The sequence below is a fragment of the Phascolarctos cinereus genome, unplaced genomic scaffold, assembly GCF_003287225.1.
Source record: "Phascolarctos cinereus isolate Bilbo 61053 unplaced genomic scaffold, phaCin_HiC Scaffold_5;HRSCAF=322, whole genome shotgun sequence".
Classification (NCBI taxonomy): domain Eukaryota; kingdom Metazoa; phylum Chordata; class Mammalia; order Diprotodontia; family Phascolarctidae; genus Phascolarctos; species Phascolarctos cinereus.
In genome coordinates this window covers 382,757,557-382,785,261 of record NW_027555958.1, presented here as the reverse complement: position 1 = coordinate 382,785,261, position 27,705 = coordinate 382,757,557, and the positions used below count along the sequence as shown (strand labels likewise).

Here is a 27,705-nt window from a genome sequence, read left to right as displayed (position 1 = left end):
CTGAAGTTAAATGAAATTTCTCAGAGGAGGGAGAGGTAGGGGCAGTCTGCTTCCGGGAGCGGGAAGATGGTCTAGGAGGCGGGCCCCCACACTCTGGAGGGAGAATTCGGAGAAGGCGAGGAAGGGAGGCGGCCGCTCGGCTGTCCAGGTGAGGGCAGAGGACGGCACAGAGGCCCCCACGGGGATGCGGACTGCGCGGCGGGGTGGCATCGGGGCAGCATCGGGGCTGCTGAGCAGAGCAGGCGGGGATGCGGGGCTCCTAACCAAGACTGCTGGTGTTACACCCCCCCCAACCAAACTTTCTCTTCCCCTACTCCCGTAACACACACACCAACCTTCCCCTTCCCTAGTCCCGTAACACACACACACACACACACACCACACACACACACACACACACACACACACACACACACACACACACACACACACACACACAACCCAACCTTTCCCCTTCCGTACTCCCGTAACTAACACACACATACATATTTTCACCTTTCCTTCCCCACTCCCTCAGACACACACACTTATTTCCACCTCCCCACTCCCCGGACACACACACACACACACATTCTTATTCCCCCTTTCTCCTCCCCTACGTCCCTCAACATACACTTTTCTCCTTACTCATACTGCCCCCCCTTCCCTTCCGCATTTGTGTATTGCCTCCACATCCGACGTCTGGAGAACCGAACACAGGCAAACAAAGGACACAAACTTTGGAGGCCCTAGACGGGGGGTGGGGTGGAGGGAGCAGTGGAATAGGGACCCTGGATGAAGCTAAGGCTAGGGGGTGGGGGGAGTTGGGGAGCAGAACAAAAGAGTTCTTTAAAGAAGGTGGAGCGAGGTCTGACTTCAGTACACACTTTAAGCATGCATCCCTGTCGTTCCCCTACCTCAGACTTCTGCGCGCGCACACACACACACACACACACACACACGAACACCAACACCCTTTCCAAGGTAGGTGGCCAGCCCTGCTTTTTGAGGTGGGGGAGCCAAGGGAGGGAGGAAGGCGGAAAAATGAATTGATTGCCATCAATTCTTAATTGGCCTGGGCTATTTCTTTCCCCTCTCCTTTTTTTCTGGTCCCTACTTGGTCTGTTTGTCCCTGTGAATGAATGAATGAATGAATGAATGAATGAATGAATGAATGAATGAATGAATGAAAGGAATAATGAATGAATGAATGAAATATACATGACCCTGCTTTAGATACTTTGGATGATACAAAGACTAAGACAGGCTTCCTGCCCTCACTCAGCCTAGTCTCCACCTGACCAGCTGACCCTAACCCTCTAGAATAAAAGGCAACTTTTGTGGTATCTTTAAGAGAGTAAAAGGAAGACCAGCGGGGGGCCCCCCATTTTTTGAGTAGGGGAAGTCTGTAAGACTTTTGAGTCATTCAGTTCATACTATGGGAGAATGACATGGATGCCGAGGGTTGAGTTAGTAAAGTCTAGACTGCTTAGCAAATCCAGTGCCTGGAAGACACTACCCTTTGCTGAATGGTGGGTCAAATTGCCCCAAGGGGCCCTCCAAAATTGCTCAGGCCTACTCAGAGTCCCTCTTGTCAAGGCTGGTTTTCATGCCCTCTTCTCCTTTGGACCTCAGATTGATCCTCCCTCACTTTCCCCAACACATACTCCTTAACTAATCCGTATTCTGTAATTTCCCCAAAGAGGTAGAGGAAGGACTAGCAGAGAGCATCCACTTAGGACAAGCAGAATTCTAGGGATTCCAGGAGAAACAGATTTTAACATCCAATACGGTGGAGGGAACACTTGCTTACCCTTTGCGGACTGTATATTACATTTAAGTGGTGTGAGAAATTCTGATTATTTCTAGCCCATCTTCCCAACTCAAGCCCAGAGCTGTGGGATGGCTAGTCTTACAAGCTGCCTTGGGGAGGGGGGTGCTTTACTTCCCTCCTTTTTAGAAGACCTGTGCCTGAAGATTGCTGCATTCTATTCAGGCTCCCAATAAGAGGAGGTAGGGGGAAGAGGGGATTTTCCCTGCCTGGGCCCCTCAGCAGCAACCCTGAGGTCAGCTGTTGAGGGAAGGATCTGGTGGTCAGCTGGGAGGGCCTCGGGGAGGGTATTGTTTGGAGAGAGGGTGTGGGTAAGGAATGTGAGTGAGCCAGCTAGGTGTAAGGGAAAGAGGGGGGAAATGGAGGAGATCAGGCTCTGGGAAAGCAATAAGGGGAGAGGGGGAAAGAAAGGGGTTTGGGAAAAACAGAAACAGACCTAGGGCTGAGTTGGGGGTGGGCCTGGGGACGGCATACAAAAGCCACCTACTAAAGACTTGAATCCTCTGCAGAGGGGATTGGTGCTAGCTCCTGGTTGTAATTTGGTAGCCCTGGAGTTTTCCACTTGAAACTTTGGAACTTGGGAAGCTTTGGGGACCCTGAGGGGTTGGGAAATTGCAGGATGAAAAAACTCAGGAAAACCACTGGTGCTCAGTCCAAAACATTCCATGTCTGACCCTCGGTTTCTTTTTCTGTTAAATGGGGGTATTGAATCTTGTGACTCACACCTCCTATAGTGCTTCAAGGCTTACAGAGTACTTTGCTGCAACAGCCCTGTGAGGTAGTTAGTGTGAGTATTATGATCCCTGTTTCATTATGAGGAAAGGGGTCCAGAGAATTGAAGCGTCTCATAGCTAGTGTCAGAGGCAGGACTCATATCCTGATGTAGCCTCCCATATCCTGACATCCTGCTAGACCATGAAGGAGTCTTGGAGTCAAGAAGATGTGTGACTATGGGCTAGTCACTTCTCTCAAAGACCCAAGTAACTCCTGAAGCTACAGTTAGGAAGAGCTGTTGAAGTACCCACTGACGTTCCCTTACACTAATGAAAGCCAGTCTCCCCAAGGTACTGTTCTGAGTACCAGAGATACAAAAATACCATCATTCCTTGTCAGCAAACTTTTATCAGGTGTGTCTAACACTGTATTGAGCAATAGGAGTGATATGTATGATACATGGGTTAGCTAAAGCTCAGATCCTGCCCTTAAACAGCTTATAGTCTAATGGGAGTGGGAGGTGGGGATGAAGGAAGCATGTACCAAAATAACTGATATGAAGAAGAGTAAGACTGGTGCAAAGGGAGATCCAGGCAAACCTAGGAGAAATTTGGGGAGGCGGAGATCACTTACATGTTAGGAAGGTGGTTAAGAAAGCATCCAGGGAGGATAAGACAGCTGGGTTGGGAATATCAAGAAAAGGAAAGAGAGAGAGAGAGAGAGAGAGAGAGAGAGAGAGAGAGAGAGAGAGAGAGAGAGAGAGAGAGAGAGACTCAAAACAGAGAGATGTGTGGAGGAGTCCATTCCAGGTGTGAGGACAATGGAAACAGAGACACTACACTTGAGATAAGAGAGCAGCAAGTGTGGTAAGTGTGGTCCAGTTTGGCAGGATCATAGAGGATGTGCAGAGGAGTGGTATTCCCCAAGGCTGAAGAGATAGGTCTGAACAGCATTATCAAGGACCTTGTATACCAGGATTAGGAATTTATTTAGAAGAAAGTTGAGGGCCACTGGAGGTTTTTCAGCAGGTGACAGGAAGGGAATAAGCATTTATTTATATAGCAACTACTATGTGCTAAGTGCCATGATCTCGAGGGTCCTTCTAAACTCTGTGATTCAGTGATTCCCATATATGTGTTCTTAGGCTGTTCCTCTTTCAGCATCTGGATAGGGTAAATGTACTTTTCCCAGCTTCCACCTCTGACTTGTAGGGTACAAAGGGTAGGTGGAATCAGGAGTGAGTAGAGTGGGGTGGGATTTTTAGAAAGCCTGGCTTTTCCCTCATCTGAGAAGTGAGTAGGATCACAAATAGATTTTGCTGGGGAGTAGGTGTCCTTATGTTTTGTGCGTGGGTGGTAAGAGAGAGACAGAGACAGAGAGAGAAGGAGTGAGAAAGATACCAGTGGGTACAAAGAATTCCTTTTCTTCCCCAGGGCTGCATGGTCACTGAAGTCATCGGTCCACTCTTATTTTATGGGACAGTCTTGGGAGGACAGCAATCTCTTAAGTCTGTCTTAAGGAGTCAGCCTATAGTCTTACTGCACTAAAGATTGGTTTTTTGTAATAAGAAGAGGAAAAGTTCCTTCCTGCCTTACCCCCAGAGACCTCCGTGGCACTGGGGGCCAGGGCTCAGAATCACCGAATTTCACAGTTGGAAGGGACTCAGATGCCATCTAGTGCAGCCCATACCTGAAAAAGAATCCCTACTACAAGGCCTGCCTTTACTTGACCCCCTCTAGAGAGGCAGCCCACCCCACTTTTTTTCAGAGCTTTAATTGTTAGGAAGTCTTTCCTTCTGTCAAGCCTAAATTTTCCTTATTGCAACTTTTGCCAGTTACTGCTAGTTTTGTCTTTTGGGGAATTCCTGGGTTCTTGACTTTGCTTTTGGTTGGTTATGTGACTCAGGATTTGAGAATCAAATGAGACAGTATATGTAAAGTGCTTTGCAAACCTTAAAGTGCTATATACAGGTTAGATGTTATCATTATTATTATATTATTATTATTAGCAGCTCTGCCTCCTTAGGCTTCAATTTCTTCCAGGTAAGGAGAAAACAACCCTCTCTTCTTATGAGCCCTCCTGCTCACTTACTCAGAAACGAGCCTTCCCTACCCTACTCCACCCTGGGAGCTTCACCTCCAGACCCCACCCCCCCAGTTTTCAAAAAGGCAAATAGTCTAGAATGAGAACAATAGCCTGATCCAGGAAAGCCACGGCCCCATAGGCCACCTGGGGTAAAAGCCCCACTGTTTTCTGCTTGGGGGCTCCCCTACAGATGAGTCCTGTCCCCCCCATCCCCCTTCCCCGGAAGTCCAGAGGCCCTAGGAACAGAGCTGCCGCAGGATTAGCTCAGGGAAGGAGTTGCTCACCTGCTCCTCCCCTCTGACTCAAGTCATAACAAGTAAGTAACCTGGTTCTCCTAGCCCAGCCGAGAAGGGCGGGAGGAAGGTAGGAAGGGAGGAGGGAGAGCCAGAGCAGGAGCAGAATGGCAAGCCCTTAGCTGGGGAGAAGCAGCATTGCCACTCAAACCCCCTTCATTCCGTGGACTTGGATTTCTGAGGGAAGAAGCTGGTTTTCTTCCCTAATTCCTGGGTCAAGGCATCCGAAGCAGGTAAGGGCAGGGGCTGGACTGAGGTGGTTTTTCTGGATTGGGGAGATAAGTAAGTAGAAGAAAGTTCAAGGCAGTGACTGAGGCGGAGGGCATAAGACAGGACTCTGGAGTGGTGGCCCAGTGAAGGGTGAGGCCATCTCGGTTTGATCCCTGTTGTATCTTATGCCTCAATTTTCTCAGGTGAGAAGGCAAAATTCCTCTTTTTTCCAGGTGAGAGGTTGGGAGTAGAAGAAGACAAATGGACTAGATGAGCTTTGAGGATTTTGAGAGAGGAATGAATAGATGTTATGATTGGGGGAGGATGGGGAGCTGGAAGGAAGCCCCAGAAAACTTAGTTTAAGAGAGTTTTCCCTCCCTCCCTTCTCCTCTTCTCTGTCACTCTATATCAGGCAACATCCTACGGCCAGATGGACTATTTCTTTCCCAGCAGAAAGCACTCAGCAAACAATGAAAGAGCTGGAGTCTAGGGACTGGGAGATTTGGGAAGGGACTCAAGAATTTTGGGGGAGGGGGTGACAAGTCACCTAATGTGGTGTCATCCAATGGGATTTTCTTAGAAGGCAGCTCCTATTTTGAGATGACCAAGGCCACAAAAGGGACTGACCTAGGAGGTGACTGTGGCAGGTACCTGGTGGCTACTGTTCAGAATAGGATTAGGGGCCAGATGTTGATTGAAGGAGATAATCTTCCTATTAATTAATTAGAATTTTGTGTCTTCTTTTCAACAACCTTCTAACTGACATAAACTCATTTAAGCTCACTGGTTTTTCTGGCTAAAACATCTAGCTATTCACTGTCTTTTTCCCCACTCCCATTCTGGGATATACAGATGAACTTCTACATACTTTTTCTTCAGATGAGAATTGAAGGAAGTGTTATTGCATAATTTGGAAAGTTCTTTCAAACTTGAAACTTTTTACCAATATGTTATATAAACAAAAGATGGGAAGAATACCTTCCATTTTCCTTTTTGCCATGTGACTATTGAAGAAAAAGCAACAGGCCCTAACTAGAGCAAGGCCTTTCATGTCACCTTCGGAATGTAAAGTTATTTGAGGTCAGAAACATTGTCTTTCCCTTTCGTTGTCTCCCTGGAGCTTAGAACTATGCCTGGCATGTAGTAAGTGCTTCATAAATGCTTGTTAATTTTTTTTCATTGATGAAATAGTGTTAGAGCTTTAAAAAAAAAAGGTCATTTAGGGCAACTCCCTCATTTTGCAGATAAGGAAACTGAGTCCTACAGATGAAGTGAGTTGTCAAGAACAGCTTGGACTCCGGTCCAAGATTCCTAATTCCTACATGGATGGGAGTTTGTTCCACCATGCCATGCACAGTGTGGTGCTGTGGGTCCCAGTATCAGATGTGGACAAATGCCTAGTGCCCAGAGTTTCTTCACCTGGGACAAGAAGAGTAGGAGAAACTGGGCCATGGAGGGCATGAGGAGCTGGACACCTGGGTGGGGAGTTGAAAAGCATGTGGCTATGGCCTGGGAATAGGACACCTTGGTTCTTCTGTTCTTTCATCTTCATCACTGCCCTTCCTCATCTCTGGGGAAGGGGGGAGGAGGGAGAGAGGAGAAGTGGAGTTACAACTTTAATTTCCTCAGGAGTGCTGAGTTGGAAGTGTGTAATTAATTAGTGATGATTATTAATTAGTGGGCCTCCTCTGCCTTTTTGTTCTTTATCTCCTCTTTCCTTTCCAAAGGCAAACACCTTGAGCTAGGTAAGTGGGGTTTGTGACTAGCTGCCCAGCTCTGACCTGGTACTCCTCTCTTGGAATTAGCATAGCAAGAGGGTCAGAGAAGATTTAGGGAGTGAGATAAAGTGTCCAGAGGAGGGCAGAAAAGCCTTCTGGTGAGGATGGCATCATACCTGAACTGATGCTCCATATGCATGGGATACAGTGGAAAGAGGACTAGTTGAGGACCTGAGTTCAAATCCTTCATCTCATGCTTACCACCTGTAAGCATGTAGGATGTAAGTTCCTTGTGAGCAGGGATGGCTTCATTTCCCCCCTTGTATCTTCAGTGCCTAGCACATGTAAGTTTGTGGATTAATTGACTGACATTGGGGAAGTGATTTATTCTTCCTGGGTCTCAGTTTCCCCATCAGCAAAGTTAGAGGTGTGGATTAGATGAGCTCTGGGGTTTCTTCCAGCTCTCGAGATCTATCAATAAGGCATTTAATCTGTGGTTACTCTTGTGCCCCACAGAGACCAAAAGACTAAAAATGGAGGTGACTGTCTTGGAAGGGCTGGAGAGAAGAAAGTTTCTTCCCAGTTACCTAGTTCCTGATGAACAAGGAAATCTGAGATAGTGAGGTTTATGTGCAGGCTGCCTTTTGTTTACACTGGCGCTACATAAACCTTTTTACTGACATCCTATGCGCTCTCTTGGCAAGGCCACCATCCTTTCTCCCTTTGCAAAGTTAGAATTTTGGCCATGTAGTCCACCCTTTAGGTCAGTGGGGCTGTCTGGCTTTGTTATTGGAAGTCTCAGCCTCCACGGTCAGGTGGGTCGTACCTTTTCCATAGTATTACCCCTGTTCCTGGTCTTGATTAAAAGAGAGGACTCTTCTAGAGACTCCAGATGACCGACCGCTCCCTCTTTCCTGTACCTCACACCCTCTCCCTGCTGCCTTGTTTACCAGCTTGCCTAAGACCTACTCTGCTGAAGGCAGAAGGGGCGGGGCCCTTCTCCTCCACCCCACAGCCTCAAGTGCCCAGAGGAGGCAGGATAAGCACCAGACAGAAACTCGGAAGGACTTTTGGACTCTTGTGCAATGATGCTGACTCAGTAAGGAGGTGTCTGAGCCCTGGATCCAGGCTTGGAAGAGCTCCTCCCCCTCCCTTCAGGCAGCCCCGTTCAGGACTCCAAGGCTTTGTGGAAGTTGGTGGGCAAGTGAATCCCTCCAAGCTGACTGATAGACTTGCACAATGTTCTGGTGACACTTGAGTGATGTGGAATCCCAAAGAGGGGCCAGAAAACAAACGAATAAACAAAAAATGGTCCTGGGGAATCCTGGTTCCTAGTATGGGCTCCACAGAAGGCTTTCTCTTGAGGATTTAAAAAGGGAGGAAAGAAAAGGGATTACAATGCTAGCTCTGTTTGTTACTTTGTGTGTCCTTGGACAAGTCACTTCCCTTCTCAGCCTCAGTTTCCTTATCTGTAAAATGAAGAGGTTGGAGTAGAACCTTTCCTACTCTAAAACCTATGATTTTCTTTTGTTGTAGCCACAGAAAGGGCTTTAGGAGACTTGGTCTTCTTTCCTGATTGTAGGTAAGCAAATCTCTGCCCTTTTTTGGACCTCAGTTCCTCACCTGCAAAATGAGGCCATTGGATTAAATATCTGTTAAGGTTCCTTTCTACTCAGATAGTCTGATTTTATTTGCGACATAGTGAAAATAATAATGGATGTGAAAGATAAACAAGACCTAAATTTAAATCCTGGTTCTGATGCTTAACTCTCAGAGATTCTTTCCTTGTTTGTAAAATGGAGACAGGAGAATTCTTACACTATCTACCTCTCAAGTTTATGATGAGGAAAGTGCTTTCTAAGCCCTAAAGTGATATAGAAGTCAGGGCCACAAGCATTTATTAAACACCTACTGTTCTCTAGGCACTGTGCTGATGGCTGGGGAAATACAAGTTGTGAATTGCTGCAGTTTCCTTTTCTTTCTGGAGCTGTTTCAAAAAGCCCATCCTTTCCAGCTACCCCATATGCCACCCTGATTCTGGGGTGGTGGTATGGGTGGTATTCTTGTCCAAGCCAGAGTGAAGCTTGGCCTACACTGTATACCCCCTAGACCTACCCAGGCATGGTGAGCAACCTTCTGTTTCAGAGTCCTTCTTTCAATTCTTCATCGAATTTTGAATAACCAGGGTCACAGAACAGAGGCTTAGGGGCCCCAAGCGATGGCCTTGGCAACATTGAGCCCCATATTCTGGTCCTGCCCAAGTTCCCTGGGGCATCTACCCAAAAGTGGGTTGTATTGACCTTCCCACTACTCTTTGGTAAAAGCTATGGCAGTGTCCGCAAGGACAGCAGCCATGTACCCTTGTCTCTCTGAAGGATCCTCTTCCCATCCCAACAAAGTTGTCATGGAAGGGGTGCCAGATGAGCATCCCGTTTACCTAGGTACCAGTTTCTGCCTCAGAGGGGCAGAGGATGCTGACTTGCATGTGGGAGTGTTAGAAGAGGCAGCATGGGCTCATGGAGGGCCAGTTGGAGATGGAAGTCTTCTTACACTTTATTTTTTCTCTATGCACTCTCCAGTCAAACTACTGACCCTCTTACTACTCCACTGTTTTCAAACTCCTGAGTCTTTTCCCTGACTATCTAGGATTGCCTGGAATCCTCTTCCTCCTTACCTCTGCCTCAGGCTTCTCTCCAGACTCAGCTCCAATTCCACCTTCTGCCGGAGGCCTTTCCTGGTCCCTCTCAATGCTAATGTACATATTTTTGTGCCTGTTGTCTCCCATTAGAATGTGAGCTCCTTGAGGTCTGGGATTACCTTTGCCTTTCTTTGTTATCTCCTGCATTTAGCTTCAGGCCTAGCGCTTAGTAGGCACTTAATAAATTCTTGTTGACCAACTGATATGGGAGGAATGGGCCACTCAGGGATGCCGAGAAATTCCCTTCAGCCAAGGCTGGATGGTTGTTCTCAGGGTGTGTAGTAGTGACAATTCCTTTAGGGGTAGAGGTCAGTTTAGGGGCCCCCTCAAGCCCCCTCTAACTTGGAGATTTTTTGATCCTAGGCTTTGCTAGACTTTAGCTTAGTAAGAAGGACCATTTTACCCTTAGTTATGGGAATTCTACTATCATTCATCACCAGGGTCTCAGCCCAGAACATGGAGCAAAATGAACACATTAGACAAGAGTGAAGCATCTTAGGGAAAATAGGACATCATTTTAGAGGCAGTAAAGGTAATTAGGAGGGGTTTTTTTTGGTATCTAAAAAATTAATTGTTTTCAATTCCTCAAAATCAATTTTTTATCCCTTCCTATGTCCTCTACCTGAAGAAAACCAAAACCAAAACCTTTGTAATCAGTATGCATGGTCAATCAAAACAAATTCTTACACTGGCTATGGCCAAAAAATATATTTCTCATTCTGCACAAAGAGTTGAGTGAGCTCACTTGATGTGTGGGACTATTTTCTCTTGTCTTTCTTCTAAGAGACTGCTACCAGTTTGAGAGCAGAGCTTTAAGAGCAAAAAAAAAGTGTATATTGGCACTCAAGGGGTTAAACCTTCTTTCTTTCCCCTTCCACTCCTCCTCCCTTCCCCCCCTCCCCAGCATCCTGCTGTTAATTACTTTCTGCTTGGAAAAAGGGTCCTGGCCCCTTAGGCAGGCCCAGGTGAGTCCAGACATGGCCTCTTTGTTCTTTCCCAAGCCAGGGAAAGTCCAAGCCACCTAAAGTCCCTGGCTGGGAGCTGTGTTCCCCTCCTCTACTCTGTCTCCCCCGCCCCCCCGGATGTCCACCATGGAGAGCAAGGATGAGATCAGCGACACAGACAGCGGCATCATCCTGCAGTCTGGTGAGTGGCTCAGGGGAAACCCCTCCCCAGGAATAGGCCAGCTGCCTGAGTCCTCATTCCTCATGGTTGGAGTCTCTGACTGGGGAGATAGGGAGACTGGGGAAAGGAATCAGAACCCAAGGGATCTCTCCTTCCTCGAGGAGGGCTGGCCTCGAGCTGTTGCTGTTCTCCCTGGAAACAGGGGAATGGACTTTAGGACCTCTCAGTATCTCTTGGTACCACTAGCTCCCAGGAATTCTTCGAGTTTATAGTTCTATCTCTTGGCTTGTACTGGCCAGTATGCTTTATTTTGTGTACATCATCTCCTCTAAAAAGGAACCACGAGTATGTGTGGTTGTGCTAAGGCTGTGCTAAGTCATAGGGGCGTACAGTGAGAGCTCATTTTAAGCATAGAACTGAGGGCCAGACAGACTTGCCCAGGGTCATGCAGGTATTAAGTCAAAAAGCTGGGATTTGAACCCAGGTCCTCTGACTAAAATCTAGTGCTCTTTCTGCTACTGTTCCTCCCCTGCCAAGAGGAAGGAAAGAGGCAGAGCAAGAGGGACAGGAAGTTCTCCTGGAAGTTTTCATAGGCTTGCCTGCCTCCTGTGGCCTCTTGGAGCAGGCTGGAACATGGGTAGCTTCCCTTACCCTGGCCCTTTGAGCAGCCTTGACTCAGGAGGCCAAGGCTCACCGATATCCTCAGGTCAGGTGTGTGATAGACACGAGTGAATGGTGCTTGTGGGGTCTCTAAGGGGAGGTTGGGCGGGTGTCTGGGAGAGGCTAAGGCAGCCTTACTCTTCCTCTCCTCACTTCAGCCCAGGGATATAGATGGCTTATGTGTTGCTCCTTCCATCTAGGCCCCGACAGCCCAATTTCCCCCATGAAGGAGCTGACCCATGCCATGCGGAAGCAGCAGAGAGCTCTGGAGGAGCGTCTGGAGTTATGTCTGGAGGAGTTAAAGAGACTCTGTCTTCGAGAAGCAGTGAGTGCGCTCTCTCCCTTGTCTAGCAGAGGCGGTCGAGAAATAAGGGGGTGGGTAGAGAGTTTGGAGGAAAAGAAGGGGACGAGATCAGCTGAGGTGAGGATAATGGGAGGGGTGGGTACAGACAGGGCTTTGGCCTAACATTGTCTCCTGCTTCAGGAGCTGACCGGCACACTGCCGCAGGAGTATCCCCTCAAACCAGGAGAAAAGGCCCCCAAGGTTCGCCGAAGGATCGGAGCAGCTTACAGACTGGATGAACAGACCTTCCGAAGAGAGGTGAGGGGGCTGGTCTTTCCTTGAGAGATAATCAAGGCTCTGAGGCATTTGTCACCTTCCCTAGTGGGCAGAAGATCAAATCCCAGGCCAGGGTAGCACTGTAGGTACCATGTTGGGGCCTGCTCTTCCTTGGCTTGGGGACCCACTTGTGAGCTTTGCTCAAGAGCTCTGTGTTGGGTTGACTATTCTGATTTTTAAGGTGATAGGAACACTTTGTTTACTGCATTTCCTTGTGTTCCATAGATCAGAAAACAAGATTCCCTTATCTAGTTAGCTAAGTGATTCTGGAGTGATAGGGGTGGAAAAACAAAAGTCTGTCATTCAATCTGGCTAATTGGCTGAAAGTGATCCAGGGATTGCAGAGTAGGCAAAGGAGCTTAATCCAACGTGCCCAGGGCATTCTGGAAGCTTTCTCCTCCAGGGGCCCACTGGGAAATAAGGCCTCCCAGCCTAGAAAGAATCAAGGCCAAGCTTGGGCTGGGGAAAATCTGAAAGCTTTGGTGCCACTCAGTCTGGGACTGGATAGATGCCTTTATTTATATTTCTAATCACCTTATTACCCTGGTGTATTATTGTTGGATTTGTCTATTCCCTTCTCCCTTGTAAATAACCCCCCCAATATGTGCAGGAATGGTCTGGGACATGTAGAAACAGGGTCAAAAGGAAAGAGGGAAATGGATGATAAACCTAGATCCAGGAGGCAGTATCGATAGCAGAAGGGAGAAGGGAAGTAATTAGGATTTAGGTGTAGTAGATTTCAGAGCCTAGCTGTCAGGGAATGGTGCTTTGAGTTATATATAGTTCAGGGATAGGTGAAGGTTTAGAAAATAGTGGAGAGTGAAAGTCCTGAAACTGAAAGCTAAAGTTCCTTGCGTCTGCTGTAGGCCAAGACCATTGTCTTATGGCCTGGAAAGCTGACCGGGAGGCCTAAAGCCTAGGCCTAGGTCCTTGACATTCTCTAACACTTTGGGAACAGACTTTATCAGGTTCCCACTTGGCAGCCACCCCAGTCTTACTCTCTCTGACCCAACAAAGTCGAGAGAGAAAGTGTCCCACTTATGCTGGGTGGGAAGTTGGGACGACACCCTCTGGCCTGCTAGTTGAGCCTGCCCATCCCCACATGTGTCTGATGGGTGGGTCTTGGTGCTTGACTTTCTCGATCAAGGAGGTGGCTCTGGTTCAGCCTTGGAAACCTCCCCTCCCTTTGCCCTACAGCTCTGTAGACTTTGGTCTTCTCTCCCTGCCTTTCCAGGGAGGGGGAAGGGAAGGGAGACTTCTCTCTTCTTTAAAGTCAGATTTCTCCTGTGGTCCAGGAGCACCTCGTCCAGGGCACGCTCTTGAATGAGATATGGTCTCTACCTTTTGGAGAGATAGAGGCTTGACAGAGGAGACATAATCACTGCCCACAAAGATCTCCCCAGGCCTGATGAGAGGCATTATGGCATAGTAGATAGGGCATTGGACTTGGAATCAGGAATACCTGAGTTCAAATCCCTCTTCAGAGATGTACTAACTGAATGACTTCCCTGGGCCTCATCATAAAATGAGGGGGTTGGCCTAACCCCAATGGTCTTTAGGGCCTTTTACAGCTCTACATCTATGATTCTTTGACAGTCTCGGCCCACAGGGATTCCCAGTCTAATGGAAACACAATTAGCCCACTTGTGGTATCTGTGTTGACTTTGTCTCCATGACCCCTGCCCAGGACCCTCTGAGCAGCCTGGAGCAGGAGCTGGCACTACAGCTACAGATTGCAGAGGCGGCCCGTCGTCTCTACAAAGAGGAGAACCTCACCAAGCAGATCCGAAGACAGAGGAAGCATGCAGTGCTGCAGGAGGAGAAGAAGCTTCGGGAGCTAGAACACAGCCTTAATGAACGGAGGCTCAGTAGTGGGTGTGCACCCCTTTCTCCTGCCACCATGCTCAGGGGAGGTGAGTGGGCCCTGCCTTGGCAGGGACCCCCTGACTTCAGGCCTAGATGGTGTGTGCTCAACTCTTGGGCCTTCCAGCCAGGAGGGCTGGACCCTGAGGTTCCTGAATGGTGCCTCCTTCCTATGGAGCCACCAGGGTTACTAACCCTGCTATGTAAAACCCAGCCTCCCCACTATTACAGGGAGTGGGGAGAGACTACTACTTCTCCAGAAGCTTAATGAGAACATCCTGGTTACTCTTCTACTCTAATACTAATTACTCCCGATTAATCTTCTCTACTCTTGAGTTTCTGTTGCTGTCCTGATCAAGAGAGTGAAATTCTTGGGTCTGCTACCTTCTGGCCTTTTGTCCAGTTACTCTACTCCCAGGGCAGAGGCCAAAGTGAACACTGCTCTTATGTGTCTCTAGAGCACACAGCAAATTGATAGTACTCAGGGCCTGTCTGCTCACCATAGAAGATCCTGCCCTGGAAACCTTCCACTGTGGTTTTAACTCTTAATCCTCTTAGACCTTGGATTTGACTGGGTGTTCTCTCAAAGCCAGCTGTCCAACCATGGCCTTTTTCTCTCACCCCACCCTATTCCCCCAGTTGAGAGAACCCAATCTTTAGCTTCCTGGTATATAGGAGGTTATTGGTTCCTCTTCTTCCTCCATTCTGGCTTGATAAAGTACCACTTAGTCTTGGCACTTCTCAGATATTAGTTATGCCTGGGAGCTCTCTGGGCTGGGAATTAATAAATTGAGGCCAAGCAGAGTACAATGATGATGGAGCTGGGCTGGGATTCCAGGGGATTTGGACCTGGGCTTGTATTACAAGTCTTTGCTTCTTTCATACCTGAGCTATCCTAGCCCTTCTTTATCTGGAAGGTCTAGAATCCTCTTGTGAGAGTACATCATAAGACATCTTAGGCTCTTCCTGGTCCCTGGCTACACCAGTCTACTGCCCCCCTAAAGGGGTTGTTGCATCCTTCTGTCCACTGCTTCCTCATCTGCCTTCCCTGGAAATGTCTATTAGGAGTTGAAAGATAGTTTCCAGATTCCTCCCAAGTCAACTTTAGGAACCGGAGCAGAGAAAAATGGTGAGAACAGGAAAGGACTCGACTTCAAGTGACTTTTGGCCCATTAGATAAAGGTGCTAGAGTTGCCCTCTAGAGCCAGACCTTTTTATTTATTCAATCAATAAACATTTGTTAAGCACCTACTATGGGCCAGAGATTGGGATACAAAGAGAGGGAAAAGATGATCCCTGCCCTCAAGGAGATTACAGACAACAAGCAAACAAATGTATACAAAGCAAGCCATTTACAGGACAGATTTTGTTGTTTGCTCAGCTGTTTTTCAGTCAAGTCTAATTCTGTGTGACTCCATTTGGGGTACCATTTCCTTCTTCAGCTCATTTTATAGATGAGGAAGCTGAGGCAAATTAGGTTAAGTGACTTGCCCTAGGATCCCACAGCTAGTAAGTGTCTGAGGTCAGATTTGAGCTCAGATATGAGCTCAGATCTTCCTGACTCCAAGCCACTGTGCCACCTAGCTGCCCACAGGATAAATAGGAAATAATTAAAACAAGGAAAGCACTGGAGTTTGATGGGGGAAAGAGGGATGGGGGGAGGCTTCCTGTATAAGGTGGGATTTTAGTTGGGACTTAAAGGAAGCCAGGGTGGTCAGTAGGCAGAGTTGAGGGCAGAAAGTGTTCCAGACCTGGAGAAGAGCCAGAAGGAAGGCCCAGAGCTGACAGATAGAGTGTCTTGTTTGCAGAACAGCCAGAAGGTCAGTGTCCCTGGATTTAAGGGGAAGGGCATGGCTCAGGGCTTGGCTAAAGCTAATATTCCCAAGTTATAGAATCCTAGGGTGTGTTTGAATTGGGAATGACCTCAGAGACCATCTTATCCAACTTCCCTGTTTCATAGTTGAGGAAGTTGGAGATATGAGAATGAGAATAATACACTCATGGTTGTATAGATAGGGAGTGGAAGCTTTGGGGTGCCAGTCACTCTTTGTGAGAAGCAGGTGATAAAAAGGAAGGTCAGGGACCTGGGAAAGCTATAAGGAAAGATAATATCATCTTGGCCCCATCTGTCATTCCTGGGGACTTGTTATCTCTGCCTTCAAAAGCCTGTTTCTGGCTAGGGGCCTGAAACTGTCCAAGGGCAGTTAGTTTAGAGAGTGATGTATGGGGTATGAGTGTGGCCTAGGGGATGGGTAGATCATACCTTTGGCTCTTCCTTCCTCGGGTCCATTTCTAGTCCCTCTGATGGCTTCAGGCTGCTTGGGCAGAAGGCCTCTTATTGCCAGCTGGACCTGTAGCTCCTAGACACCATGTCCAGAGGCAGCATAGCTGTGACAACAGAAGGCTGAAGCAGTAGAAGGAGGGTGTCCACCATGCCTGCTGATCCCCTCTTCAAGAGTGGAAAGCAGGTTAGGACGTGGCCGGGTGGAGATATGTGGTAGTTTTGACTTAACTCTCTGTGGGAGTCAAAAGGTTATCAAGAAACCTGTCTTGGGGTGCTCATTGGAGAATGGGGGTGGGGAAAAAGCTGAGATGGTCACTTATTCCCATTTTTAAATTGGGGACAAGATCTTGTGACCATAAGGTTCCACTCCCAGGAAAGGGGTAAGAGCTCTGGAGGTAGTTCTGCTCGGGCAGCCAATATCCTTGTTCAGGCCTTTATCACCTCTTGCCTGAATTATTGCTACAGCCTCCTAATTGTTATTTCTGCTTCCAGTCTCTTTGTCTACCAAGCCATCCTCCCTCTAGCTGCCAAAATACCTTCCCTAAGGCACAGGGTTGATCATGGCACTCTGCTCAAAACTCTTCAGCGGGCCCCTATCTCTTCTAGGATAGAATGCAGACTGGCATTTAATGCCCCTCACAGTCTGCCTTATTTTGTGTTATTCCTCTTCTCAAACTGAATTCCAGTCAAGGAGGCCCACTAGCTCTTCCCCAGACTAGACATTCCATCTCTCCCAGGCTGCAGCCTATGTTTCCAATGCACTCCGTCCTTGCCTCAGCCTCTCCTTGAAGCAGTCCTGAACTCCAGCTCGGGTGCCCCCTTCTATCCGATTCCCAACTTTCCTGATTCTCTCAAAGGTCATTGCTTTCTGCCTCTTAAAATAATAATAATACTAACAATAACAATAATAATAACAGCAGCTAACATTTCTAAACTTATTGATTATATTGGGCAAATCATTTATGAACATTTCAGAAGTAACATTTCTAGCTGCTATCATCATCATTGTTATTAATTCCCATAGAGCCTGCAGTGTGCCTGGCACTGTGCTAAGCTCTTCACAGATATTATTGTCTTATATTTACTTACCTGGTACAGGTTGTATCAGCATCTTGTCCCCTCCCTCAGTAAAATATAAGCTCCCTGAGGACATCAGCTGTTTTTTTTTAGACTTTGTATGTCCAACACTAGCATAGTGTGATACACATAGTTAGCATTTATTAAATAGTAGTTGAATTAAATTGCATGATAGTGAAAAGTACACTTGATTTGGAGTCAGAGCACTTGGGTTCATATCCTGGCTCTGATCCCTCCTAGCTGTGCCATCTTGGCCAAGTCAAGCCTTTATTAAGGGAAGGTGCTATAATGTTGGTCTTGGAGTCAGGAAGACCTGAGTTTTAATCTTGCCTCAGATAATTACTTAGTTATGTAATCATTTAGCCTTTCTCGGCCTGAGTTTCCTCATCTATGGCGGTGATAAGAGGTCATACCTCATAGGGTTATTTTGAGAATGAAATGAGATAACATGTAAACCTTAAAGAGTTATATAAATGTTAATAATTATTATTATTAATAAGTCAGATTCTTCATCTGTAGTAAAATGAGGGGATACGACCAAATGATGCTCTCTAAATCCTTCCAGTTCTAAATCTTGCAATATTTTCCTCTACTTTTCAATTTCCAGCCCCATTCTTGGCCTCCAAATGTGTTCCAATCCCAAGGAAGCCCTTCCTTACCTTCACAGAGTAGGTAGAAGGAAGAACCCTTCTGAATGAGCTCTTCTAAGAAAGAGGAAGTAGCAAAATTAATAAGAAGCTAATAGCTGGAAAGCTCTTTGAGGCAAAGAGAGCATCTCATTACAGTGCAATAATTTCATTTTGGAAACATAATTATATCAGTCCTGCATAATTAGCTGGGATCACAGCAGGGGCTGTGTGAGGAGACTTCCTCCTAGAGCCCAGACGCTTTGGTGGATTCAGAGGGGGAAGGGGACCCGAGGATCATGGAACTTAGAGTTTGAAGTACCTTTTGATTGTAATGGGCAAATCATTTATTAACCTTTCAGAGCCCAAGTTTACCCCATTTGTAATAATGCTTGCATATCCTTCATGGTGTTGTTATGATGAGGAGAGTGTTTTGCAAACCTCAAAGCAGTATAGAAATGGCAGTTTATTGCTTTTTTCTTTTCTTTTTTATTATCCACTCCAAACACCTTTATTTTAAAGATGTTGAAACTGAGGCTCAGGAAGGAAAAATAATTTCCCCATGAAACTCTATTCAGTAAGGAACTTAGGTCTCTGACTCCAAATTCAGGGCTCTTTCCACTGTGCCACACTGCCCTTCTTTACCTAGTATGTAGTGCTTAGCATACAGATGTGATTGCCTGGAGGTAGAGGATGGAAGTCTGGCAGTCTCCAAATCCCCTGTGCCTGCTGATGACCTCATCTGCCCTCCTCCCAACCCCATTTCTTTTCTCTCCTCCAGAGCTGAGCACTTCTGATGACAGCTCCCTGTCAGATGCGGTGCTATTGGAAGAAGGTAAGTGAGACTGTTTGGGAAATGGAGTTAGATGGGAGTACCCCAATGAAGGTAGTTCTCCATAGCTTAGGAGCTCCCATCTCCCCATTCCCTGAGAAGCTTAGCAAAGGTCTCCATTGACCCTCACATGTCAAGTAAAGATGTATAAACTTTCTGGGCATGGTGGGTTTTTTTTGGTTACTGTTTGGTCATTTCAGTTGTGTCGACTCTTTGTGACTCCATTTGGGGTTTTCTTGGCAAAGATATTGGAGTGGTTTTGTCATTTCCTTCTTCAGCACATTTTATAGATGAGGAACTAAGGCAAACTGGGTTAAGTGACTTGCCCAAAGTCACACAGCCAGTAAGTGTCTGAGGCTGGATTTGAACTCAGGAAGATGAATCTTCCTGACCCTAGGCTTGGTACGCTTTGCCACCTAGTTGCTCCTGGGCACAGTGGTACAGCCCTGTAATTCTTGCTTCTGAGGGAGGCTGAGGCTGAGGTCAGGGGAATTCTAGGATGCAGTACAGCTAAAGCTGATCAGGTGTCTTCATTAAGTCTGACACCAGAATGGTGAGCCCCTAGGAATGGAGGACCACCAAACTGCCTAAGGATAGTCAGACTAGCTCAGGTTAGAAAGACAGAGCAGGCTAATGCTTTTGTACCAGTCAGCTTTGGAGATGAGTGCTACACTTTCAGCCTAGGCAAGATAGGGGAAAATTTTGTATAAAATAGCTTAGGCAGAGCAGAGAGGCAAAACTCCTTAGTTCAGGAATTCTGCTCATAGTGGTTTCACCCCCTTTGAATTTTCCTAGAGCCTTTTATCTGGATTACTCCTTTGTACCCATCACATTCTGCTTTGTATTATACATATTTGAACCCATATCATCAGTGTTAGGCTTGAAGCACCCAGAGGGCAAGGATGCTTTTTCTTTTTTTTGGTCTTAGTATTCCTTGTGCTTTGTACATACAATTTAGAGCAGGAAGAGAAGGTCCCTAGAGGGCAATTAGTCTAACACCCTTATTTTACAGATGAGGAAACTGAGGCCCAGTGAGGTTAAATGATTTGCCCAAGGTCATAGAGTGGTGTGATTTGAGCTCAGATTGTCTGACTTCAGAGATAATGATTTTTTTGGGGGGAAGGGGGCTAGGCAATGACCCCTAAGTGACTTGCCCAGGGTCACACAGCTAGTGTCAAGTGTCTGAGATCAGATTTGAACTCAGGTCCTCCTGACTCCAGGGCCGGTGCTCTCTATTCACTGTGCCACCTAGCTACCCCAGAAACAATAATTTTTAACTGCACCATAATTAATAAGTTTGTTGAATTAGGGTTAGGCTTCTTATCCTGGCCCGTAGTAGAGAAACCCCTCTCTTGCCTGGGCACAGGCCTAGATGGGATGAATGACCTGTTTGCCTGTACCAAGTTCCCTGCGCCAGCTTCTCACAACAAATGCAGAGGACTGGTGGTTGAGAGCTGAGTCAGTTTCAGCCCAGGAGTTCCTGAGCCTGGGAGCCAGATGACCCCAGTGGGGAGATAAATTCCAGACTTGTCAGCCAGAGACCCTGAGGGCAAGGAAGAGACAGTCCAGGCCCCTGAGAAAAGTTTCACCCTTGGGGAAGAAGGGAGACACACTCTGGGGATTTTCCCACAGTGAACCAGCCAGAGTCACTGAGGATTCTGCTGTTCAGAATCTCTGCCCTTTCTCCTCATTAGAGCTGAGTATAACTTTTCTGGCCTCTGGAGTTTGGCTCGTGAATATAGCCGGGCAGTGATAGGAAAAGGCCAAATACTGATGAGGGAGGCACCTTTTGTTTGCAAGCCTGGGATTGAGGAGGGCCTAGGGATCGTCCACAGGAGAAGGCACAGAACGTTCTGAGGCCTCCAGAATATAGAAACTACGCACTAGAAAAACATGTCAATGGAAACATAATAACTAAAAGGTTGGCAGCCAGTGCTGCAGGTGCCAAGATACACCCTGAGTGGAAGAATGGGTTGTGTGGTATGGTTCACCTGGGAGGGCTTCCTGGGGGAGGATGGCTTAGACACCTGAGGGATCTGGGGCCGTTCATTGACGTCTGTGGCCAGAGAGAATCCCTGGGGCAATCGGCGTAGGCCCTGGAAGGAGAGGAGAGGAGAGGCACAGAACAAGCAGCTTGGTTCCTGCTGGGCTGGTTCTCCCACCAGCCACCCTTACTGTCTTTCTTCTCCATTTGCAGAAGAAGCCCAGTTGCCAAAACCTGTTCCAGAGTCCCCGGCACCGCCTACCAGGTCACTCCCGCCCCAGCGGCTGGAGGGGCTGAAGCCAGCAGGGCCTGAGGCTGGGGGTCCAGAGCGCTCTCCAATCCAGAACAGCCCCTGGAAGGAGACGAGCCTGGATCATCCCTATGAGAAACCCAAGAAATCTCCCTCAGAATTTGATAGCGAGTCCAGGTAGAGGCATTGGGGGCTTGGAGGTCAGGCGTCTGGAGGAAATGATGCTGGGAAGGGGGTGGGGTTAGAGGCAAGGAAAAGGTGGGAAAGGGTTGAGTGACTTCAGCTTCTCCTTGATCAGTATGACTGGGCTCTCTTGCCCAGAAGTAGAAATGTATTCCCCGCTGAACACAAGTTCACTTTTGCTTCTTTCCACCCTAACTTCTACCTCAAACTCAAACCTGTGCTCCCGAAGGAAAAACAACCAAAAAACAAAACAAAACAAAACTCCAAACCCATGGGAAAATTCTCCCTTCTTACCCTTCTCTCTCTGCAGCAGCCCAGCCACGACACCCCAGGATGGGCCGAGCTCCCTCAGCTCCTGGGTGCTGGAAGCACCTGCATTTCACATGGTCCCACTCCGAAATGTTCCTGGACAAGTTCAAGGCCGGGCAAGTGCCCCTGCTACCCCAGAGATTCAGGGGAGACGGGGGCAATCTCAGTCTCTAAGGTAATGAATCCTAGGGATTGGGCTCCCATTTATAGAACTCTTTTTGGGATTTACAAAACACTTTACATTCATTGTTTTATTTGAGCCTCCACTTAATGATCAGTTTGACCAGCAGATCTGTTAAGAGTGTTAAGGACACGGTAGATTCATTTGCATTTTATAGTTGAGAAAACAGGTTCTGAGAACTTCAGTGACTTGCCCACATTCACACAGATAGGAAGGATCTGAGGTGGGATTCAAATCCAGTTCTTCTTGATCACAAGTCCAGGCATTCTATGACCTTTCTATTCATTGCTGCCTCTGAGTATCCTTAGAAGAGAGACTAGAGGCAGTTGGGGTGAAGACCTCGAGTTCACTGGCTTTCTCTGTACAGACTCCTGACCTAGATGGCCCATCTGCCTCCCTGAGCACAATTCAATTAGCCAGACATTTATTTTTAAAACATTTTTTTATTAATTTATTTTGATTTATGAACAATCACTTCCATAAGCATTTGAGTTTAAAAAGTTTTCTCCACCTCCCTCCCCAAGATGGCATGCAGTCTGATACAGGCTTTACATATACATTCCTATTAAACATATTTTCACATTAGTCATGTTGTAAGGAAGAATTAGAACCAATGGGAGGAACCACAAGAAAGAGGAAACAAAACAAAACAGAAGAAAAAAAGTGGCAAATAGTATGTTTCGATCTGCATTCAAACTCCATAGTTCTTTCTTTGCATGTGGATAGCATTTTCCATCATGAGAGTTTTGGAGATGTCTTAGATCCTTGCATTGTTGAGAACAGCTAAGTCTATCAACTTTAGTCATCACACAACGTGGCTGTTAACTGTGTACAACATTCTCCTGGTTCTGCTCACTTCACTCAGCATGAGTCCATACAAGTCTTTCTAGGTTTTTCTGAAGTCTGCCTGTTCATCTTTTCTTACAGCACAATAATGTTCCATTACATTCACATACCACAACTTGTTCAGCCATCCCCCAATTGATGGGCATCCCTTCAATTTCCAATTCTTGGCCACCACAAAAGAGCTGCTATAAATATTTTTGTACATGGGGGTCCTTTTCCCATTTTTATGATCTCTTTGGGATACAGCCCTAGAAGTAGCCAGACATTTATTAAGCACCTGCAAGTGCCAGACATTGTATTATGCACTGGGAATGTTATAGAGAACAGGAGGTCTTTGACATCTACCTACTTACCCTCTAAAGGAGGATAAGTCTTGTATACTAATAAACTCTGCTCCAAGGCAGAGTGTAATAAGGGCAAAGGAAAGGCCTGGACAAAGTGATCTAAGAAAATCTGAATGGGGAGGGAGAGAAAACTTTCAGGTGGGGTAGGGGGGAGGAAATCAGGAAAGGCTTCATGGAGGAGGAGCTAGTACCTGAGTCGGCTTGAAGGAAGACAGTTTACAAAAGGTAGGGATATCAAAAGGATTGTATTTCAGAAATGGAGATTGGTCTCTAGGAAAACACAGAGATGAGAGGGCAGAATTTTTTAAAAAGGCTAATAGTTCTCTTTGGCTGAAACATGAGTATAAGAGTGTATTATGAAATGAAGCTATAAAGGTGGATTTGTCTCTATGTTGTCTCCACCATCTGAATGCAAGCTCCCTGAGGGTAGGGATTGCTTGTGCTTTGTTACCCCCATAATGCCTGGCACTTAGTAAGCATTTAATAAGTGCTTGTTGAATGATTGATTGATTAATTGGAGCCGGACTGTTGGAGGTCCTTGAAATGTCAGGCTGAGTTTGCATTCTACCTTAGAGGCGAGAGGAAGACACAATAGGAACATTTTTGAGTAGAGGAGTAACATAGTCTGTTCCCATCTGCAAGATTATCAGCTGTGTGAAGAACACACTGGAGAGAGGAGATATGGGCGGCAGGGAGATCACTTAGGAGGCCATTGGAATAATCCAGGCAAGAGATGATGAGGGACTAAACTGGGGTGGTGGCAATGGATGTCAAGAAAGGAGGGATGTAAAAGATATTGAGGAGAGAGGAAATATAGACTTAGCAACTTTGGGTATAGGGGATAAGGCTGAAGGAATATTCAAAGGCGATGCTTGAATTTTTGAGCCCACATGAATGGGAATGTGGTGGAAAGAAGGAAGTTGAGAGTTAGTTCCCTTGACAAATGACCCTTTCTATCTCTTCCCCAAAATTAATGTTTCTGGCTTGCTCTTGCTTTGTCCTCACCTGTTTCTGAGATCCAGGGCTGAGCTGGTGTCTTCTTTCTTCCTGCAGGGTAGATTCCTTCCGGGTGTGCCCAGAAGGCCGTGGCCGAAGTGCCATCCCTCGCCGGCGTCCCACACACTATACAGTGACTGTTCCTGACTCCTGCTTCCCTTCAGCAAAACACCCCCTGCCCCACCCTGCCTACCACTCCGGCTCTGAAGATAGCAGCTCTGATGTCTCCAGCATTTCTCATGCTACCTCTCCAGGCAGTAGCAGCCCAGACATCTTCTTGCGGCCCATGTCCCCATCTGACCAGCTTTGTTCCCGGAGAACCTGGGTCTCTGCTGATGGACGTGAGCTGGCAGCTTATTATCCTAAGCTGTTGCCCCCGTCTGGATATTTCCCACCAGGGAGGTATGTAATGGTGGCTGATAGGCAACACTTGCCTGCTGGATGGGAGCTTTGCCACCTGGGACCTGGCACTGTCTACGATGAAGATGGAACCCCTCTGCGCTACCAACGACTAGTGCCCTCTCACAGCCGGATTGTGAGGACACCTTCCTTGAAGGACAGCCCTGCAAGCAGGGGACTCAGCAAGGCAGCTGTATCAGAGGAACTCAAGTGGTGGCATGAGCGGGCACGGTTACGGAGTGCCCGTCCACATTCATTAGACCGGCAGGGGGCCTTCCGAATGAGGAGCCTCCCTGCAGGCAGAGAGTCCTTTGGGAGAGTCATGGGGAGAACACAGGTATGGGAGAAAGAAAGTCATTAGAGTGGAATAGGGAACTTGAAAGGCAAGTGAACCTAATGCTTGCCTACCCAAGGAAGGTTATGGGGTGGGATAAGAGAACAATAGGTAATGTGGGCAAGTCCAATTTGAGGAACAATGAAAATACAGCCAAGTCTCAATTTGTCTGCACTCAATTTGTCTGTGTAGTTTTAAGCAGGCAATGACCCTAACATCATTTCTTTGAGGCTTGTATGGTGCCCCTTGGCTTTCATGGGTCAAATTTATCCTGTCCTATTGGTGGGTAAGATGCTTATACTGCACTTCTTGAGTACATGCCAGTTTGGTAGCATTAGGAGGTGACCCCCAAAGTGGATGAATCACATGCAGATCATTGAGAGTTGACTGAATCCTCTAGGTTTATTTAGGCTGCTCTGAGAACTTAACCCATCTACCTCCTGACCTAGTAGGACCCAGGAAAAAGGCATTAGTCAGATCCAGAGCTGAATCATCTTCCTGCCTATTCAGCCCTCCAGGGACTTAGGGGACACTAAACTGTGTTCACAAAGGAAGACTCTGGGACCAGAGACTGGGAAAAACTGCCTATAATGAACTCTTTCCAGTTTATTCTCTAGCCTGACATGGCACCTCCTTTTTCTTTGGATCTCGGGCTTCCTATCTGAAATGGCACAGGGGTGGGGGGGACACTTCCTCTTTGAAGTCATTCATATACATTCGTACTCTCAAACACAACTCCTTTGTTTTCCCTGTCCCCTCTTCACTGGCAGTAGGGAAGGGCCCCAAAGCTATAAACTCAGATGTGTGTTTGGGTCCTGAGATTCCCTTTAGCAAGTTGCTTCTCCACCCACAAACCATTTGGGTTGCTGCTGGCGCCCCACTGGCTCTCCTGGCCTGGAGCCCAGGCCGCACCCTCCCAGCTGACATGTTCTCCCTAGGTGCAAGCTTGGACCTGTTCTTGGCCCTCACCTAGCCTGCCTCAACCTGGCCAAGGAAGTTCCAGTAGTGGGGAGTAAACCTGTAGAAGGAGGGAGGGGAAAGAAGAATTTTAACTGGAAAATTTCCAGAAGAGGGTGCCCAGAATGGTGAAAGGACTGAATCCTCATGCCACATGAGAATCAAGTGAAGGCACTGGGGTAGCTTGGAGAACAGAAGGTGGGGATGAGAGAAGGGACATGATTGCCATCTAGGTAGAATTTACAGAGATGGTTTAGGATCAACGTAAAGAAAAACTTTCTAACAGCGACAGCTGTCTCAAAACAGATGGGCTGCCTCAGGAGCTAGTGAAATCCTCCCCACTGCAGGGGTTCTAGTGAGGGAGCGGTGGCCATTTGTGGGACATGTGATCTCCCTCCACCGGTGCACCTTAGGTTAGGACTTAATACTTTTTTATTCATTCATTCCTTCATTCACCCCACCACCCAAGCTCAGCATTCCTTTTGGATCCTCATTCATCACCCCCATACATCCTATTTCCCTGTCTTCACTCCTATAGGTTCCTCCCTCCTCCTCCCCACAGCTCAGCCAGGAGAGAAGCACAGAACCTTTCAGAGAGGTCGTCAGTTCAAATCAACCAGCATTCATTAAGCAGCTATTGTGTACCAGACAAGATAGTCCCTACAATCAAGGGGACTTCATTTAGAGAGAGGTTAGGGCTTGAGGGTGGCAACAGTATGCAACACAAATAAACATATATAAGATTTATCCATAATAAATTTGAAGTAATTGCAGGGGGTACTAATAAATGGGGGACTTAGGAAGGGCCTCTTATAGGAGGTGGTGCTTAAGCAGAAACTTGAGGGAATTAGGAGTTCCAAGAGTCAGAAGTGAGGTGGAGTGCATTGAAGGCATGGGAAGAATGGGTAATCTGGGCAGAGAAACAGAGCTAATAGAAGGAGATAGAGCGTTGCCAGATAGGAACCTAGAAGGGGGTGCATGTGATCCAGAGCAAGGTAAGGCTTGAGGTGTGGAGCATGATTAAAGACTGAGGATAATACAACAGGGCACTGTGGAATGAGGCTCCCGCCTGACTTGATTACCCACTGACTCCTTTTTTTTCCCAACCCTGGCAGATGCCCATGGTCCATGTGCTGAGGAGGACGTCTGATGGAACCCCTATGCAAGTCTATGTACCAGAGAAAGGAGAGGTCATCAGTCAAGTGTGATGCTATGGCTCCCCTCTCGTGGTTATGGGGTGCTGCCACCCCACTGCTGGGAAGACTTTAGTCCATTAAGGAGGGTGCCCTGGACTTTGGGGTTGGCCTTAGCCCGTACCCTGGCACCTCTCCTCAGTTCCTTATACTCATCGCAGGTCGATGAGCAAGACCTCAGACTTCCTCTGATTTTAGTTTAGGAAGCCTGGCCTGAAATTTTATACTTCTGTGTTATTTTCAAAGATGCTGTTATGTTCTGCTTTATCCCATCTGTCTGTCTGTTATGTTTGACCACATCAGTCATGAGTGAGCCTCCTGTGTTATGGTTGTTTAAGAGACTGTCAACAGAGGCAAACCATGCCCATGTCCCTCTGTGTTCGAGGCCAGGCATCTCCAACACCTGCTGGGGGGGTTTGGGTAACAGGTGTCTCCAAATCCTCCTGTCTCTGCAGGACTCACTATCCTGATGGGGAGGGCTTTCTCTCTGTTTTCTGTCCCTTAGAAATGTGCTCTGTGATGCACAGCCCAAGTGATGGTTTCCTTAGCCCACAGATCCATGTAGAGGAGCAATTCCTTGTCTTAAATTTAACCTGGATGGAAGGAAGGGGAAAGAATAAAATGTGTCTGGTGTGACTCAGCTTCCAACTCCCCACTTCTCACCTCTACCTCCCACTGTGGAGCTCATCATTGCTACCTTCCCCAGGCTGTAAGATCTCATCTTCTGCTTGGGCACTGCATTTGGAGCTGTCCATTGAGAAGGCAAAGTTTTGCTATCCAAATCCAGGGATTCCTACATTGGCTCCTGATGGAGGTTGACTTTGCTTGAAGAGGGCATTCTGTGTTGATTGCACCAACCACTATGAGGAGTAGAGGCAAGCCTGTGCTAACACCCTGTGCTGCTGCCCCCAGCAGAGCCTGTCCCAGAACAGAAGAGCTGGAAAAGGAGTCCCAGTGCTAGGAGAGGGATGCTTTCATACCTAGCAGCAACCAGGTCTCGGTTCCCACTAGGTTATTAGAATTTGGGCAGACAGCTAAAAATGTATTTAGAGGCCCCGGGATCTGGGTCCTAGACTGGAGAGGGGCGTCAGGATCTTGGCAGGAAAAGAAAAGAT

The 27,705-nt window shown here is 47.3% G+C and overlaps 1 protein-coding gene across 5 annotated transcripts; it reads left to right on the top strand.

Annotated features, from left to right (window-relative positions):
• INAVA (innate immunity activator) lies at positions 1-27,226 on the top strand. Of its 5 annotated transcripts, XM_078156437.1 has the most exons (11): positions 1-148; positions 1,683-1,684; positions 10,530-10,674; positions 11,543-11,638; positions 11,798-11,914; positions 13,620-13,845; positions 18,564-18,617; positions 20,812-21,025; positions 21,342-21,515; positions 23,765-24,443; positions 26,513-27,226. In XM_078156437.1, exons 1-11 carry the CDS (start codon positions 11-13, stop codon positions 26,603-26,605), a joined length of 1,938 nt encoding a protein of 645 aa, XP_078012563.1. In that variant the 5' UTR covers positions 1-10; the 3' UTR covers positions 26,606-27,226. The 5 variants fall into 5 exon arrangements, with proteins under 5 accessions (XP_078012563.1, XP_020858879.1, XP_078012562.1 ...); XM_021003215.2 differs by lacking the exons at positions 1-148; positions 1,683-1,684 and adding an exon at positions 4,925-5,135 and having other exon boundaries at positions 11,514-11,638; XM_021003220.2 differs by lacking the exons at positions 1,683-1,684; positions 10,530-10,674 and having other exon boundaries at positions 60-148; positions 11,514-11,638.
• Positions 27,227-27,705: the final 479 nt, after the last annotated feature.

Excerpts from the sequence above, each read along its gene's own strand:
- INAVA (XM_078156437.1), top strand. The coding sequence starts at position 11 with ATGAAATTTCTCAGAGGAGGGAGAGGTAGGGGCAGTCTGCTTCCGGGA. Across the intron at positions 10,675-11,542 it reads CGGCATCATCCTGCAGTCTG|GAGCTGACCCATGCCATGCG; the intron begins GTGAGTGGCTCA and ends TCCCCCATGAAG. Across the intron at positions 11,639-11,797 it reads GACTCTGTCTTCGAGAAGCA|GAGCTGACCGGCACACTGCC; the intron begins GTGAGTGCGCTC and ends CTCCTGCTTCAG.